At 61.9% G+C, this 12,602-nt stretch overlaps 1 protein-coding gene and 1 long non-coding RNA gene across 9 annotated transcripts in view; one reads left to right on the top strand and one right to left on the bottom strand.

The window, feature by feature from the left end:
• Positions 1 to 215: 215 nt before the first annotated feature.
• MYRF (myelin regulatory factor) overlaps positions 216 to 12,602 on the bottom strand; it is a 33,412-nt gene continuing 21,025 nt past the window's right edge. Inside the window, exons 9-27 of one of the 8 annotated variants that reach the window (XM_081798000.1) lie at positions 12,524 to 12,600; positions 12,236 to 12,346; positions 11,747 to 11,837; positions 11,154 to 11,354; positions 10,771 to 10,882; positions 10,128 to 10,237; positions 9,346 to 9,506; positions 9,200 to 9,272; positions 8,842 to 8,930; positions 8,478 to 8,546; positions 7,966 to 8,046; positions 7,689 to 7,774; positions 7,391 to 7,582; positions 6,892 to 7,143; positions 5,285 to 5,387; positions 4,996 to 5,070; positions 4,523 to 4,628; positions 2,950 to 3,024; positions 216 to 2,747 (exon numbers count right to left, since the gene is read on the bottom strand). In XM_081798000.1, the coding sequence (XP_081654126.1) occupies positions 2,667 to 2,747; positions 2,950 to 3,024; positions 4,523 to 4,628; positions 4,996 to 5,070; positions 5,285 to 5,387; positions 6,892 to 7,143; positions 7,391 to 7,582; positions 7,689 to 7,774; positions 7,966 to 8,046; positions 8,478 to 8,546; positions 8,842 to 8,930; positions 9,200 to 9,272; positions 9,346 to 9,506; positions 10,128 to 10,237; positions 10,771 to 10,882; positions 11,154 to 11,354; positions 11,747 to 11,837; positions 12,236 to 12,346; positions 12,524 to 12,600 (2,145 nt within the window). In that variant the 3' untranslated portion in view covers positions 216 to 2,666. Of the gene's footprint in view, positions 4,200 to 4,522; positions 4,629 to 4,995; positions 5,071 to 5,284; positions 5,388 to 6,891; positions 7,144 to 7,390; positions 7,583 to 7,688; positions 7,778 to 7,965; positions 8,047 to 8,477; positions 8,547 to 8,841; positions 8,931 to 9,199; positions 9,273 to 9,345; positions 9,507 to 10,127; positions 10,238 to 10,770; positions 10,883 to 11,153; positions 11,355 to 11,746; positions 11,838 to 12,235; positions 12,347 to 12,523; positions 12,601 to 12,602 lie in introns of all 8 variants that reach the window. The other 7 variants (XM_081797999.1, XR_014138524.1, XM_081797996.1 and 4 more) reach the window with 7 other exon arrangements.
• On the top strand, positions 5,547 to 11,298 carry LOC145716117 (uncharacterized). Its single transcript, XR_014138525.1, has 3 exons — positions 5,547 to 6,132; positions 6,485 to 10,936; positions 11,181 to 11,298. It is a non-coding gene; the product is annotated as an uncharacterized LOC145716117 (long non-coding RNA).

The raw sequence follows: 12,602 nt of genomic DNA on the forward strand, positions 1-12,602 counted from the left end.
GGAGGGCGGGGGGGGGGGCAGCAGTAGGTCCATGGGATGTGGCCAGGGGAGGGAGCTGCTGAGTCCTGTTCCCAAGCCTAGCGTGAAGCTAAGAAGGATAATGGGATACAAGGCATTCATCTGGCTCAGGAACCCCAGAACTCCAGTTGGTCTTAGCCCCACAGGCAACTCCATCTTCTACCACAACAGTCTCAAGAAGAGATGGGGAGGCAAGGTCAGATACAAAGCCATGTTTTTACATTTATTTATATATGTATATTTACTTCAGAAGGAAAGAACAGGGACAGGAAGCAAGCAGGCCCAGGGCTGCTTCCCTCTGCCCACTCCAGAGTCAGAGTTGGTACATGATAAATATGAGTCAGCACTCAGGAACAGGAACTGGGAGTTAACTGGGAGGGAGGGGCGCTCTATGCACATGCAGGCTTTTGGGGGGGGGGGTACAATATGGGCAGAGGAATTTGTGCATTAAGAGGCCCTATGTACAGCTTGAAGCTTGGGGGAGATTAGCCCAGTGGCTCCAGGAATAAATGCCAAAGGGAAGGGAGGGATGGCTGCTGGACCCCATGTAGGGAATGGAGCCAAGACCCCCACTTACCAGTGCCAGGCAGGCAGCTGTCAGCCTCCAGCAGGTGACCCACTCCCCTCCCCTGAAGCCCTTTTACCTTCATGGGCTTAAGGCAACTTTGGTCCAAGGTTGACCCCCCCACCCACCCACCCAAGCAGCTTGGAGCCCCAGCTTGGCCCCAATCCTTGCACTGAGGACCCCTCCTCAGGCATGGAAACAGCCGGCTGCTACCAGATTGGGGCTACGCTGTGTCTGGAAGGGCTCCAGGGGGCAATGGAGGGTCACTTTCCAGTTAAGGACTGAGGGGCCACAGTCCAATGACAGGCACCCTCACTGAGGAAGCCCCAGAATCCTATTGCAAAGGGTGGGGCTCAGCAGTTTTAAGGCATTTAGGGAGGGTTCCCCGCAGAGGGGGACAGTGGAGAGAGAACAGAGTAGTCCTGCGGAAGGCCTGGCTCCCTGGCTCCCTGCGTGGTGTGGGCAGCCACGTAATTCCTATGTTAGAATGAGGGAGGGGAGCCACACTGGGGAGGGAGCTAGGAGGCGGGGTATCCCTCTCCCCCAGCTCCCCTGAGGATAAGTGCTTTGAGACCCACGGCAGAAGGGGGCCCGCACTTCACAGGCTTCTTCGAGATTGCAGCTCCCCACAGAAAGGCTTCCCATTCAAAGCTGAGAATGAGAGGGGTAAGGCCTGGTTCCCAGAGAGGTGGCAGAACACCACAGGGCAGGAATGGCAATTCCTGTTCCCCTCATTGAACCTGTGTAGCCGTGGCTAAATGATTTCCACACTCCTGTGAGCCTGGATGTGGCCTCAGAACACTCCAGGCTCCCACCAAGACCGGTTACTTTAACATTGGCACTTGAGTTAAGACTTCTTCGGTAACGCAAGCCCATTGCTCCACGTCCGGGAGGAGAGGGCGGAGATGGAATCTGCTGCCGAGCCCGACATGGGAGCCCTTGATTTGGGGAGACAAGGTTGCCAGCAGACAAGAGAGGAGGGAGAAGCCAGAGTCTTAGTGGTTGGGAGTGAGATGGGTGTCTCAAGCCTCCCTGGGGTGGATCAGAGCGAGGGCCCTGTCTTTGTGTTTCCCCAGGGCTCTGCACCTCTCTGGCCTTTCCATCTCCATCCTTCCACTCGTGCCCTGGCTTAAGTGCATTTTAGTAATTACTTCATTAATAACAGCAAAAGCTATCTGTCTCCACGCACCAGCCAAGACCAGCCTGCTGCCTTACAGGGATTCCTGCTCCTCTGCTCAGAGAGAATGATAGGTCACTGATACCACTGCAAGCTCTGGAAGCTCCCAGAAGCCCAGGCCATGGGGCCACAACACCCAGCTGGGGGAGCTCGCAGGGAACTTCCAGGATACTCCAGGTTCAAGGGCCCAAGGGTGACCTGGCCCCCCGGCCCCCGCACTGGTTCAGCCAGGCACTAAGTATACATAAGGCACATGGTCAGTCTTTGCAACCCCTCCAGAGCTGGCTTCAGCTGCCCTGGGAGCTCTTGGGAGCCAGCGCTCCCCGGGAGAAGACACCTCCTGGGCCACACTTAAAGCTTCAAAGTCCCAAGTCCAGCGTAACAGTCAAACCCCAAAAAGTCCACTACCTCGCCACCCCCCAGGGAGCAGCTTCCAGGGTGAGGGCTGTATGCTCTCCGCTGACTCATGGATCCAGCCAAGTCTTTTAGGGCTCCAGCCAAGTCCCCACTCCAGAAGAGGGGTGGCTCGCAGTCTCAAGGGGAGAGTGGGAGGATAGGCTCTGGACGGTCACAGGCTTACCCTTGCCTCCAGGGCCCCTGCAGCCAGCCCTCCAACCACCATATCTGGACAGATACGACGTGGTCCGGTCCTGGCCCCAGGGGGTCTCTCGGGCTCCCCCTGTGGTGTGTGAGGGGCGACCAGCAGGAACAGCAACTCCAGTGTGAGGACTCCGACGAGTTTCCCCAGTCGTGGGGAGGGCCAAGCCCGATTCAGTCTCTCCGAGGGAGCACCAGCGAGCGGCAGAGAGCTGGCGGGCGGCGGGCTCCAGTGTAACGCCATGGCGTCCAGTGTGGAAGGGGCGCGGGGCCCCGGCCCGGGTGTGGTGCCGCCTCCGGGAAGGCCGCTCAGTCACACAGGCGGTAGAAATGGAAGTAGTAGTCCGTGGCCGGCCGGACCGGGGCCTCCGCGCTGCAGTTGGCCTGACCCTTGCGGGGGAGGGCAGCAGGAACGGGTGAGATGGCTCGGGGTGCAGGGCAGGAAGCAGTTCCCCCCCCCCGGCCACATCACCCGGCATTGCGCCCCAGGTCTTCCCATGTGCTCTGGGAACCCCCACATCCTTTCCCCAAGCCCCACACTTGAGATGCAGGTGCCCGGGCCTCTGGGGACAGATGGGGTGCCTGTACTCACCAGCAGGGCCACCCGGAAGTGGTAGGTGAATTCTCGGAAAGACAGGATTGTTACTGGCCACTGGTGGGAAGTGCCCTGGAGAAAGGGGAGAGGGATGGGTGAAGACAGCCCCCTGGCCCTATCCCAGCCAGGAGCCCTGGGCTCCAGGGCAAGTGTTAGGGAGGCTAAAGTCAGAGCTGGGAAGAGAAAGGGAGGGAGCACGTTCTGCCTTGGGGAGCAGTGGCACCCTTTACGCAGACTCGGAGCCAGGCTCACGCAAGTCCAAAGCTGCCCTCCCCTGGTCCCTGCCTTGTCCCTTGCTGCCTTCCCTCCCCGTTATGCTCCAGGCACAACAGAGTATTTCATGAACCCCATCCTCACCCCAACCCAGTAAGGTGATGCTGCTTATCGATGAGGAAGCTGAGCTATTGCTTGAATCACACGGCACCGTGTGGCAGAGCGGGGATTGACACACAGGCCCCCGCGCTGTCATGCTCTCTCCCTTGCACGGGAGCTTGAGGCCCGCCTTCAGACAGCTTGCCCATGTCCCAGCTGAGGCTTTGGCGTGGCCTCCCCATATGTGGCCCCGGGCCTGAGCTCCGCATCCTGAGAGCGGCTGGCTGGGCTCTCCCTCTACTCGCGGGTGTGCTCTCCTCTGCCTGCGCCTCTTTCGAGGCTCTCACCCACTCAAGTGACTTTCTGCACATCTTCCCGGCTAGGGAGTGCATTCTTCCAAGGCAAGGCCTGGGTCCACCCCCACTCCTCGCCCGCCTGCCCCCCGCACCCCCATCTCCCCACAGATGGGCCCAGCACAGGGCCTGGGACAGAGGAACCCCAATACATTTTTGTTGAATAAACATGAATTGGTGAGAAGAAATTCCCTTTACTTGTGCGGAGAGTCACAACTTGGGTCACATGGGGGTCACGTGGCCAGTGAGGAGCTGGACAAGGAAAGGGTCATGGTCATTTGGTTCTCAGAGCAGGAGGTAGGCCTCTACAAGGTAGGCTGAGAGATCTTCCAAACCGGAGGACTGAAGCGTGCCGCTGCCCAGCCTGAGCTTGAGGACCAGGCTCCTTCCTGTTCCCCAACTCCTAGCCTTTTGCCACGTGTCCAGCTCTGCCAGAAGGCCACACATTCCCGGGCCTCCAAACCTCTGCACGTGCTGTTCTGCTCCTGGGACAGTGTCCTCTTTTCTTTGTCCAGCTGACCCCAAATCATGCCGCAGGTTTCGTCTTCATTAAACATGACTCTTGGGGTGGCTGTTCTGACCCTGAGCACAGACAAGGTTAGCTCTCCCTGCCAAGGATCTCTAGAATACCCTCCTCATCCCCACCACTGCGTTCATTCCAGGTTAGTCCTGGTGGAACTGTTTCCTTGCCAGAGGCTCTTGTCAGGGCCGGGCTGGGGATGGGACAGAGCAAGGACAGGGCCGGGAGACGTGCCGCGGTGAGCCCAGAGGCCCAGGCCTTAAGGGTCCCTTGTGGAGAAGGAGACTCCCGGCTCCTTCTCTTCACCTGTTTGGGGGCCCAGTTGTGCCAGGGAAGATGAAGCTCTGGGGCCTGACTGGCCCCCAGCTTCCCAGTCGCCTCCTACCTGGGTGTCCTGGTAGGTGTGCAGGCTCTGTGGGAAGCCCCCCTCCTCACACGGCTCGTCCTTTGACATCAGGCTGCACAGCACCACAGACACGGGAGACGAAGAGCTGGGGGAAGGCCCAGTTAGTGGGGAAGTGGGGTTCCGAGTTCCTCAACCCCAGCCCGCCCCCAGCCAGCCCTCCACACCACCTCCCCTGCCCCGCTGAAAACAAGCCACGAATCCTCACACAGCCCGGAAATGATGCCTCCTAGTCAGGCCCTAGACAGCCCTTTCCCATCTACCATCCCACATGGTCTTCACACCCGTGAAGCAACAGCCATTTCTAGATAAGGAGCTGAAGCCCCGAGACCGCCAGGGTCACACAGCCAGTCAAGCACAGAGCAAGGGATGAAGTTACTCAGCATCCCTCCTCAGACCCCTTCCCCGAGTTGCCGAGGACTGCCGCGTCTCCACTGCCCCGTGCCGGCACTCACTTCATCTGCAGAGTCAGGCTGAGGTGCAGCGGCGTGCTGCTGCTGACAGGGATGTGGTAGGTGAAGTTTCCAGGCCTGCAGGGGCAAACACGGCTCCTTGGACCAAGGCTCCCTGCTGAGGCCCCTTGCCTGCGCACCCCAGCCCCAGATCTGTACTGAAGCCCATGGAAAGGGGCTGCCCCACCTTGGGGGGTGGTGGAGGGGGACGGCATCTGGGCATCTGCCCTGCCTGGGCTCACGGCACCTGAGGGACTCTGTCCTTGGGGTGAAGGGAGGGAGCCAAGCCCACCTGCAGGCATGCCCTGGAGCGCAGTACTGGGAAGTGATGGGCATTGAAGTCTCCAGCACCTGGATGGAGGTCAGGGAGGGCACTGGGTCTGCAAGGAGAGAGGCTGTGGGGGCAGGGAGGAGGGTGACAAGGCAGGACACAAATAAGAAGCAGCCAAGCTGTTCCTTGCTAGGCTCGCATTCAGTCACTCACACCTTAGTATAAGTTAGTTTCAGGTTATTCTTTCCAGACCCCCACAGTGGCCAGGGTCACACCACCCTCTTCCCCCGCGACACTACGAAGAGCCGCTTCCCGTGAGCCTGAGGTCTGCCTCCTTGACAGAACCCGAACACCAGGAGCAGGGGCAGGTCTTCAATATCCTTTGCCAGGGGCTTATAGGAGCCTGCTCACAGTCCTTTTTCCTGACTGCACACATCTCCAACACATTCAGTTCAGCGGCATCAAGTTGGTAGCTTGAAGTCAGCCACAGTGGGAGCAGTCACCACAAATCAGGGCTTTTTTCCCCCAAGAGCCAACTGTTAAACACCTACCAGCACCCCACTCGTGAGGGCCTGTGGCCTTCGGTGGATAAACCCACCACAGACTGGCTGGCTGGGTGGGGGTGGGACTGAAGTGTGACATGGCGGGTGGGGGAGACAAGGCTTTCTTGGTCATCTACGGGCTGGCTGCGCCTGAACCACCCCTCCTCCCCCCCAACTAGGAAGGGGAAGCTGGGGCCACAGAACATCTGCTCGACCTGGCACGTTTTCAGCTCTGTGATGCACAACCCAGGCACGCGAGGACCCCCCACAGGACCCAGCATGCCCCTGGGGTCACGGACAGATACCTAGATACAGACAAGATAGAAGGTACCCTTCTCGTCTCTCTTCTGGGCAAACTCCTGTGGTCCTTCAGAGACTCAGCTCCAATGTCACCTCCTCCAGGGAGGCCTTCCTGATCACCTCCCCACCTCAGCCTGGACGAAGTGCCCTCCCCAGTCACCAGGCTGCCTACCTGTCCCCTCAGAGCCCCGTCACGCTACTACACTACTGTGTTCTCAGGTCTCTGAGCATTTCGGGGTCAGGGCGTGCCTGTCTTCATCACCCCCACACCCTGCACAGAGCCGGCCACAGAGCAGGAGCCTCTGGGGTTTCCCCATCACTCTGAACCTCAACCTCAGCGAGTCACCGTTCCTAAGCTTTTTTTTTTTTTTTCTTTAAGCCACAAAACCCATCAAATGAAAGCTGATAAGGAGGCCCAGTACCTAGAGCAGAGCCACCCGGCTGAAGCCCAGAAGGCCCCTGGCCTCCTCCGCAACCTCCGCGGCCCTGGCATCAGGCCGACGTGGGGTGGGATTCCAGCTCTGCGGCTGCCCGGCCACACGACCTGGCTCCGTTTCCCCATCTGAACCGCGGGGATGAGCCCTTCCTTGCTGGGATGTGTGAGCACTGAATGAGGCGAGCTACATATGGCCCCCAGCCTCATGGCTGGGACTGCACAACGCCCAGCGAATGGCTGCCAACGGACAGTCCTGCGCCAGGCCTTCCAGAGCCTGGGCTGAGCGGTGCCCTGGACAGGGAGCCTCGCTGGCTGAGCTGAGAAGATGAGGGGGCAGGTAGGGCAAGTACCTGGCTGGCCCCGGGCCTGAGTGGGCTGAACAGGGCTCAGGCCAGGCTGGGGGGCCCCTCGGCGGGTCCGGCCATGGAGACCAAGGCTGGGGCTGTTCTTGGCTTTGCCTTGCCCTCCAGGGAAGGGGACCGCAGGGCTGGCCAGAGGCTCGGAGCTCTTTGGATGCTTGGAGTGGCCAATACCATTGGCTGACAGGCTCCAGGACTTGGCTCTGATGTTGGTGACTGGCAGCAGGGCCATCTGGCTGGGGCCTGTGGAAAGAATGAGGGATAGGCTGAGCAGAGGGAACTGGCTGTCTCCTGTCCCGCTTTCTCTAACACTTCAGCAGACTCTGGGTGACCCCCCTCTGTCTTTTCGTCCCCTCGGGGAGACCCACCAATCTCTCCAGAGCCCCATTCTGGGCTCCAGGATACCCTCCCCCCAATGAGACTTCGGGGCCTTTCTCAGGACTCACATAAAACCCCCTCAACCCAAACCCTGGACCCGGGATAGTCATACCTGAGCGGTTGGTGGACGGGCTGGGACTGGGGCTGAGCCCGTGGCCAGGGTTAAAGCTGGGGCCAAGACTCGGGGCAGCGATAGGGCTGGGGGTGGGCGAGGAGCAGCAGACGACTGGGCAAGGGCGGCTAGAGCACAAGTCCAAGGTGGGGATGACCGGACCTGGGGCCGAGCTGGTCGGGCCAGTGGCAACTGAGGAAGCCGGAGGCTGTATGAGCTACAGGCGGGCAGCTGAGTCCCCGCCCACAACACCGCTCCCTTCCCCCACCCCCACCCTCCAGACCCACCCAGCACGCACCCAGCAGCAAGGAGGGCGGTGTGCCTGGCAGCCCAGTGGTCCCTGGGGACTGTCGGAGCTGGGTGGTCCCGAAGGTCTGGCTGGACCTGCTGGGGAGGGGCGAGCTGAGCTCAGAGGGACTGCGAGAGCCTGAGCAGGGAGGCCTGGGAGTCCCAGAGAAGTGGACAGGAGAGACAGAAGGGACAGGAGGAGGTGGACAGGAATGGCAGAAAACAGGCAGGGAGCTGGATGGCAGGAGCCAGAGGTAGGAGGGAGGGGGCTTGGTCCAGACACGTACCATGGGCACATGGCCTCACTCCCCCCAGGGTGCTGGGGCCGGAGCAGGGCCAGAAGACAGGAAGTGGACACGGCATAAGAGCTAAGGGGCGGCAGAGAGGAAAAGGACGGGGGGCACAGGTGCAGGGGAGGAGAGAGAAAAGACATGGTCAGAGATAGCCTCGGAGCTGAGGTGACAGTGGGCAGACAGAGCCCGGGGTCCCACCCTGGCCCTCCTTCCCTGCCAACTCCCCCTTCCAACCTGGGCCCCTCAGATGCCCCCTGACTCGCAGAGGCCCAGCTACCTCAAGGAGCACTGAGTAGAAACATTGGCTTCAGCAGGGACCGCGAAAATGCTGCCCCTCCTCCAGGGAGACCTTCCCACCCGGCCCTGCAAGCCCGGGCGGGCTGAGAGCCTGAGGCACCGTCCCCTTCAGAGGAAACAGCTTCCACAGCTCCGCTGCCCCTGGGCTGCCCACCAAAGCCCCACCTGTCCTGGCAGCCTGGCCGGCAGCCAGGCCTCCAGTGACATACCCATCAGTTTCTACCAGGTCCTCCTCGGTGCGCAGGCTCAGCACGTACAGTGTGGACATGGACACCACGCTGGGAGCCACAAAAAAGGGCCACTGTTAGAGCTGCCACCACGGTCCCCGCCCTCTCTCTAGGGCAGGGTCTGTGGACCTCGGCTCCAGGGGCTGGGCTTGCGAATGAATGATGCCTCTCCACGGTCTCCCCCCGCCCTCGGGGCATGGGACAGAAGGAGGCAGCCCGCTTCCTTCCCTGAGACCTCAGGCAGGTCTCATCTCCCAGCCCCAACTTCCTCTTCCTCCAGGCCTGGGCCCAAGGGCAGCTCACCTCCCCCCAGCCAGCCACGCCTGGAGCCCTGGGCACAAGTCACCTGAAGGCCATGACCACCACCAAGGCAATGATGGTTCCCTGCAGGAAGCGCTGGCTGATGCAGGCCTGGTCTGGGACCACAGAGGACGACTGAGGACCGACAGAAAAAGGGGAAGAAGCAGAAAAGGCCCAGACTTAGGGAGCCGTGGTGTCCCTCGGTGTGGGCTCTGCTGGAGGTGGGGGTGTTAAGGTCTCATGCCTACGGTGGGGGTGAGGGGATGGACAGAGGGAGAGGAAGGAGAAACGGGGCCAGAGAGCTAGAGAGCTGGGAGGAAAGAGGAGCCCTCGCAGTCAGAGAGCCTGGAGAGCGAGGGCCCGGCCCAACCTGCCTCCCATCTCCCATCCGTGCCCACCCTCACCTTGCTGGCCACCTTGGGGGGCCTCTTCTTGTGGGGGACACTGCCCGCCCGGCTGAACTGGCTCCCTGCACGGCTGCAGCAAGAGGGCCAGGGTCAGAGGTGCCTCTGGGAAGGGGGTCTTGCCCCCGCCTGGCCCACGCCCCCACCTGAAGGCGCCCGAGCTGCCCGTGGACTTGAGGCTGTCCAGCCGCCGCAGCTTGGCCAGCTTGTGGCTCCAGCGTTCTAGCTCGTCAATGCGCGTCTCCAGGTTGTCCGTCAGCTTGCACAGCTCCTTCACGGCACCCACGTTCTCCATGAAGATGCGCTCCTGCCGCGGGCGGTGGGCGCCGTCAGCCCCGGGGAGCCCTGGGCTACGGGGAGCGGCCGCGTGGAGGCCCTCCAAGCCTCCCTACCCAGGCCAGCCCTAGCTCCCCCAACTTCCTGTGCCTGCCTCCAAACAGCTGCCCCACCTCTGCACCATTGCTTGGGCCACCCGTCCAGCCGGAACGGCCCTTCCTGCCCCTTCGGAACAGTCTCTCGGAGGCGCCCAGCCTCTGATCTCATGAACGTGGGGTCGCACGCTTCGGCTCCTTAGTATTCAGCCGAGGCCAAAACCTATGACTTCACCCTCACCATAAGCCATGTTTAAGCTTTGCAGGGTCTTGGCAGTGGCTCTTTAACCTCCTTTCGAAGGGGAGGAAAATGACCCCCAGTGAGCTTCGTCTTGCTGTAGACCACACAACCATAGTGTCGCCAAGTCCCCAGCTGGCCCTTGGATGCTCACCCCCTTCCCTGGGGGGTGGGGAGGGGGCTCTGGATGCGTGAGAGAAGACTGGGCTGCCCTCACCCCCTGCACTTCAATGCTCCCAGTCTCCAAGGGGGAGATGAACGCCCTCCAGCTGGCCCACCCCCTGCCCTTGGGCCCCCCAAGTCCTCCCACCCTGCAGACCTTGTTCACCACCAGGAAGTTCTCTATGGTTTTCCCATTGGCAAAGACCAAGTCTCCAGTGTCCTTCACGGCCTCAGGCAGGATCTCCTTCACTTCCTGGGCGATGACACCTGGGGAGTTGGGGGGCAGGGGAGTGGGGTGGAGAACGCCCACAGCACCATCATGTAAGGAGGGGGCCCGGTTTGAGGAGGGCGAAATTCTGGGGGCTAGAGATTTGGGATCCAAGGCACCCTGGAGCAGGGAGCTCCGACAGACAAGTGTTCAGAAGGTTGCAGTTCCGGGGCTCAGGTATGGGGTTCCCTGGCCTGGGGCAAGGGTGGATTCCTGGGAGGAAGGATCCCAGTGGAAGTGGGCAGAGATAAAAGCAGGATTCACCTAAAAAGCCGAGGATCCCGGGACCAGGATTCCCGGACTTCTAGTGTCAAGGGGGTAGCTAGCCGACACCCGGGGAGGCCCGATTTTCCAAGGGCTGAGGGGTGGGGCTTCTAGAGGGCAGGATTCCCTGGGTAGGAGTTCCAGGAGTCAAGGAGAGGGGTGCCTGGGAGTGGGGTTTCCAGAGGGCTGGGACAGGGGGCGGGGTGACTGAGGGCCGAGGTTGCCGGTTCCCGGACCCCAGCCCCAGTCCGCGCAGGCTGGTCCCTACCGGTCTCTGGTGCCGTGGCCTCGATGCCCGCTGTGGCTGCAAACTCCGGCTTGTATCTGTAGTGCACCAGCCGCATGCGCGAGATCCTCTTCAGCTGCTCCGTGGTGTCCACCTGCCCGGGAGCCAAGACCGAGGCTGAACCCCTCCCCTCCTGGGCCCATCCGAGGTGGGCCTCGGAGGTGTAGACGGCGGCCGCCCAGGCTCTGCGGTGTGGCGGGGAGACCCCTAGGGCCTGCCTCCCTCACCTCCTTCCCCTGCCGCCCGGCCCTTCCACCTGGCCCCGCCCCCCCACGAGCCCCGCCCCCTCGCCCTCCGCCCCTCCCGCGGGAACTCCGCTCTCCCCGTCGCCCGGCCCCGCCCCTCGCCCACAGCCCCGCCCCCACCTCCTGCACGTGCTCCTTGGCCCGCAGGTCCGAGGGGTGCATGAGCGAGCCCATGACCTTGACGTTGCCGTGCACTACCAGCGCCTCGTCGGGCCGGTCCGTGTTGATGCCCACACGGCCATGGTGGAAGACAGTGTCGGGCACCTGCGCCCGCTGCCACAGCACGTCGCTGTCACTCTCAAACTGGCCTGGGTTGGAGGCCTAGCACAAGTGGGCGGGGGTTTGGATCAGTCCCAGGGCACGGGGGACCTGCAGTGCCCTGGGCAAAGGGGAAACCCTGCAGCTACCCCTCCAGCTCCAGGCAGGGATCCTCACCCTACCCCGCCCAACTTAAACTGCCCCTCCCACTGTGGCACCTTTCAGTCACTCCTGGGATCTCAGAAGGCTACCCGGGCCTTGTCCACCTCCACCCTTGTGAAGGAGACACTGTGGCTCAGCGGGTGGGTGGGAACTTGCCCGAAGCCACCCAGCCAGGGCCTAGCAGGATCAGCACTCCAGCTCCTGACTCCCCAGGACCCCAGTATTTTTCCTGGGCACTACCGCTCCCAGCTCCGGGGAGGACTGTTGATCCCTTGGAAGGAGGTAGCCCTCACCCTCACGATGATGCGCTCTGAGATTTGGGCAGCCAGCGTGTAGTTCTGGTTCTGGGCGTGGGCCTGGAGGGCCACCACCAGCATGAAGTACCTGTGGCACACGGGGGTTTAGAGGCACTGGGTCCTGCCCCAACTGCCCCTGCCCGCCCACCCCCTTCTCCCCGTCCCATGTCTGCTGTACAGTGCCCGGGCTCCCAGCACCCCAGCAGGGAGAGGGCATTAACACCTCATCCTACAGAGGAGGAACCTGAGTCTCCACCAGGGGGCAGAAACTCGCCAGGGCCCACATCGAGGACACCGGGAGCTGCTCATCCAGAAGCCAGGCTTCTGCTCTCTCATCCTTAACTCCATTAGCCTTAGCTGGGAGCCTCAGGTCTCTCTTCTGTAAAATGGGTCAGTGTGTGGGACACTGCGACAGCAGGTGGTGTCTTCCTGCCCCTCCTCCTTAGAGATGGAGGGCCCCCCAGGGCCGGGGTGCAGCCTGCTCACCTCTGGTCAGGGTTGGGTTTGCCCTTCTTGCGCATGTTGTTGGCAGTGGTCTCGCTGAAGTGCAGACGGCCCACAGTCACCTTCGTGACCTGCTCAGGGGGCAGATTGACCCTGCAGAGGAGCGGCAGGGGACTCAGGACGCAGGGAGGGGGGCTTCCTAGAGCCAGGCGCCCAGTCGGGAATGCGCGGGAGGCAGATATCGTGGGTGCCTGCCTGGCCCCCTCAGCTCCCAAGCCAGCTCCAGGGCCAGCCCACCCGGGGACCCCCACCCCCAGGGTTGACACTCACGTGACAGGGTTAAAGGGCCGCTTGCTCCGGTCCGACTGTGACTGCTCGATGTTGATGGACTGGTTCAGGGCCTCCAGCT

The sequence above is a fragment of the Leptonychotes weddellii genome, chromosome 11 (assembly GCF_054177405.1).
Source record: "Leptonychotes weddellii isolate Sample4059 chromosome 11, ASM5417740v2, whole genome shotgun sequence".
In the NCBI taxonomy this organism is placed as follows: domain Eukaryota; kingdom Metazoa; phylum Chordata; class Mammalia; order Carnivora; family Phocidae; genus Leptonychotes; species Leptonychotes weddellii.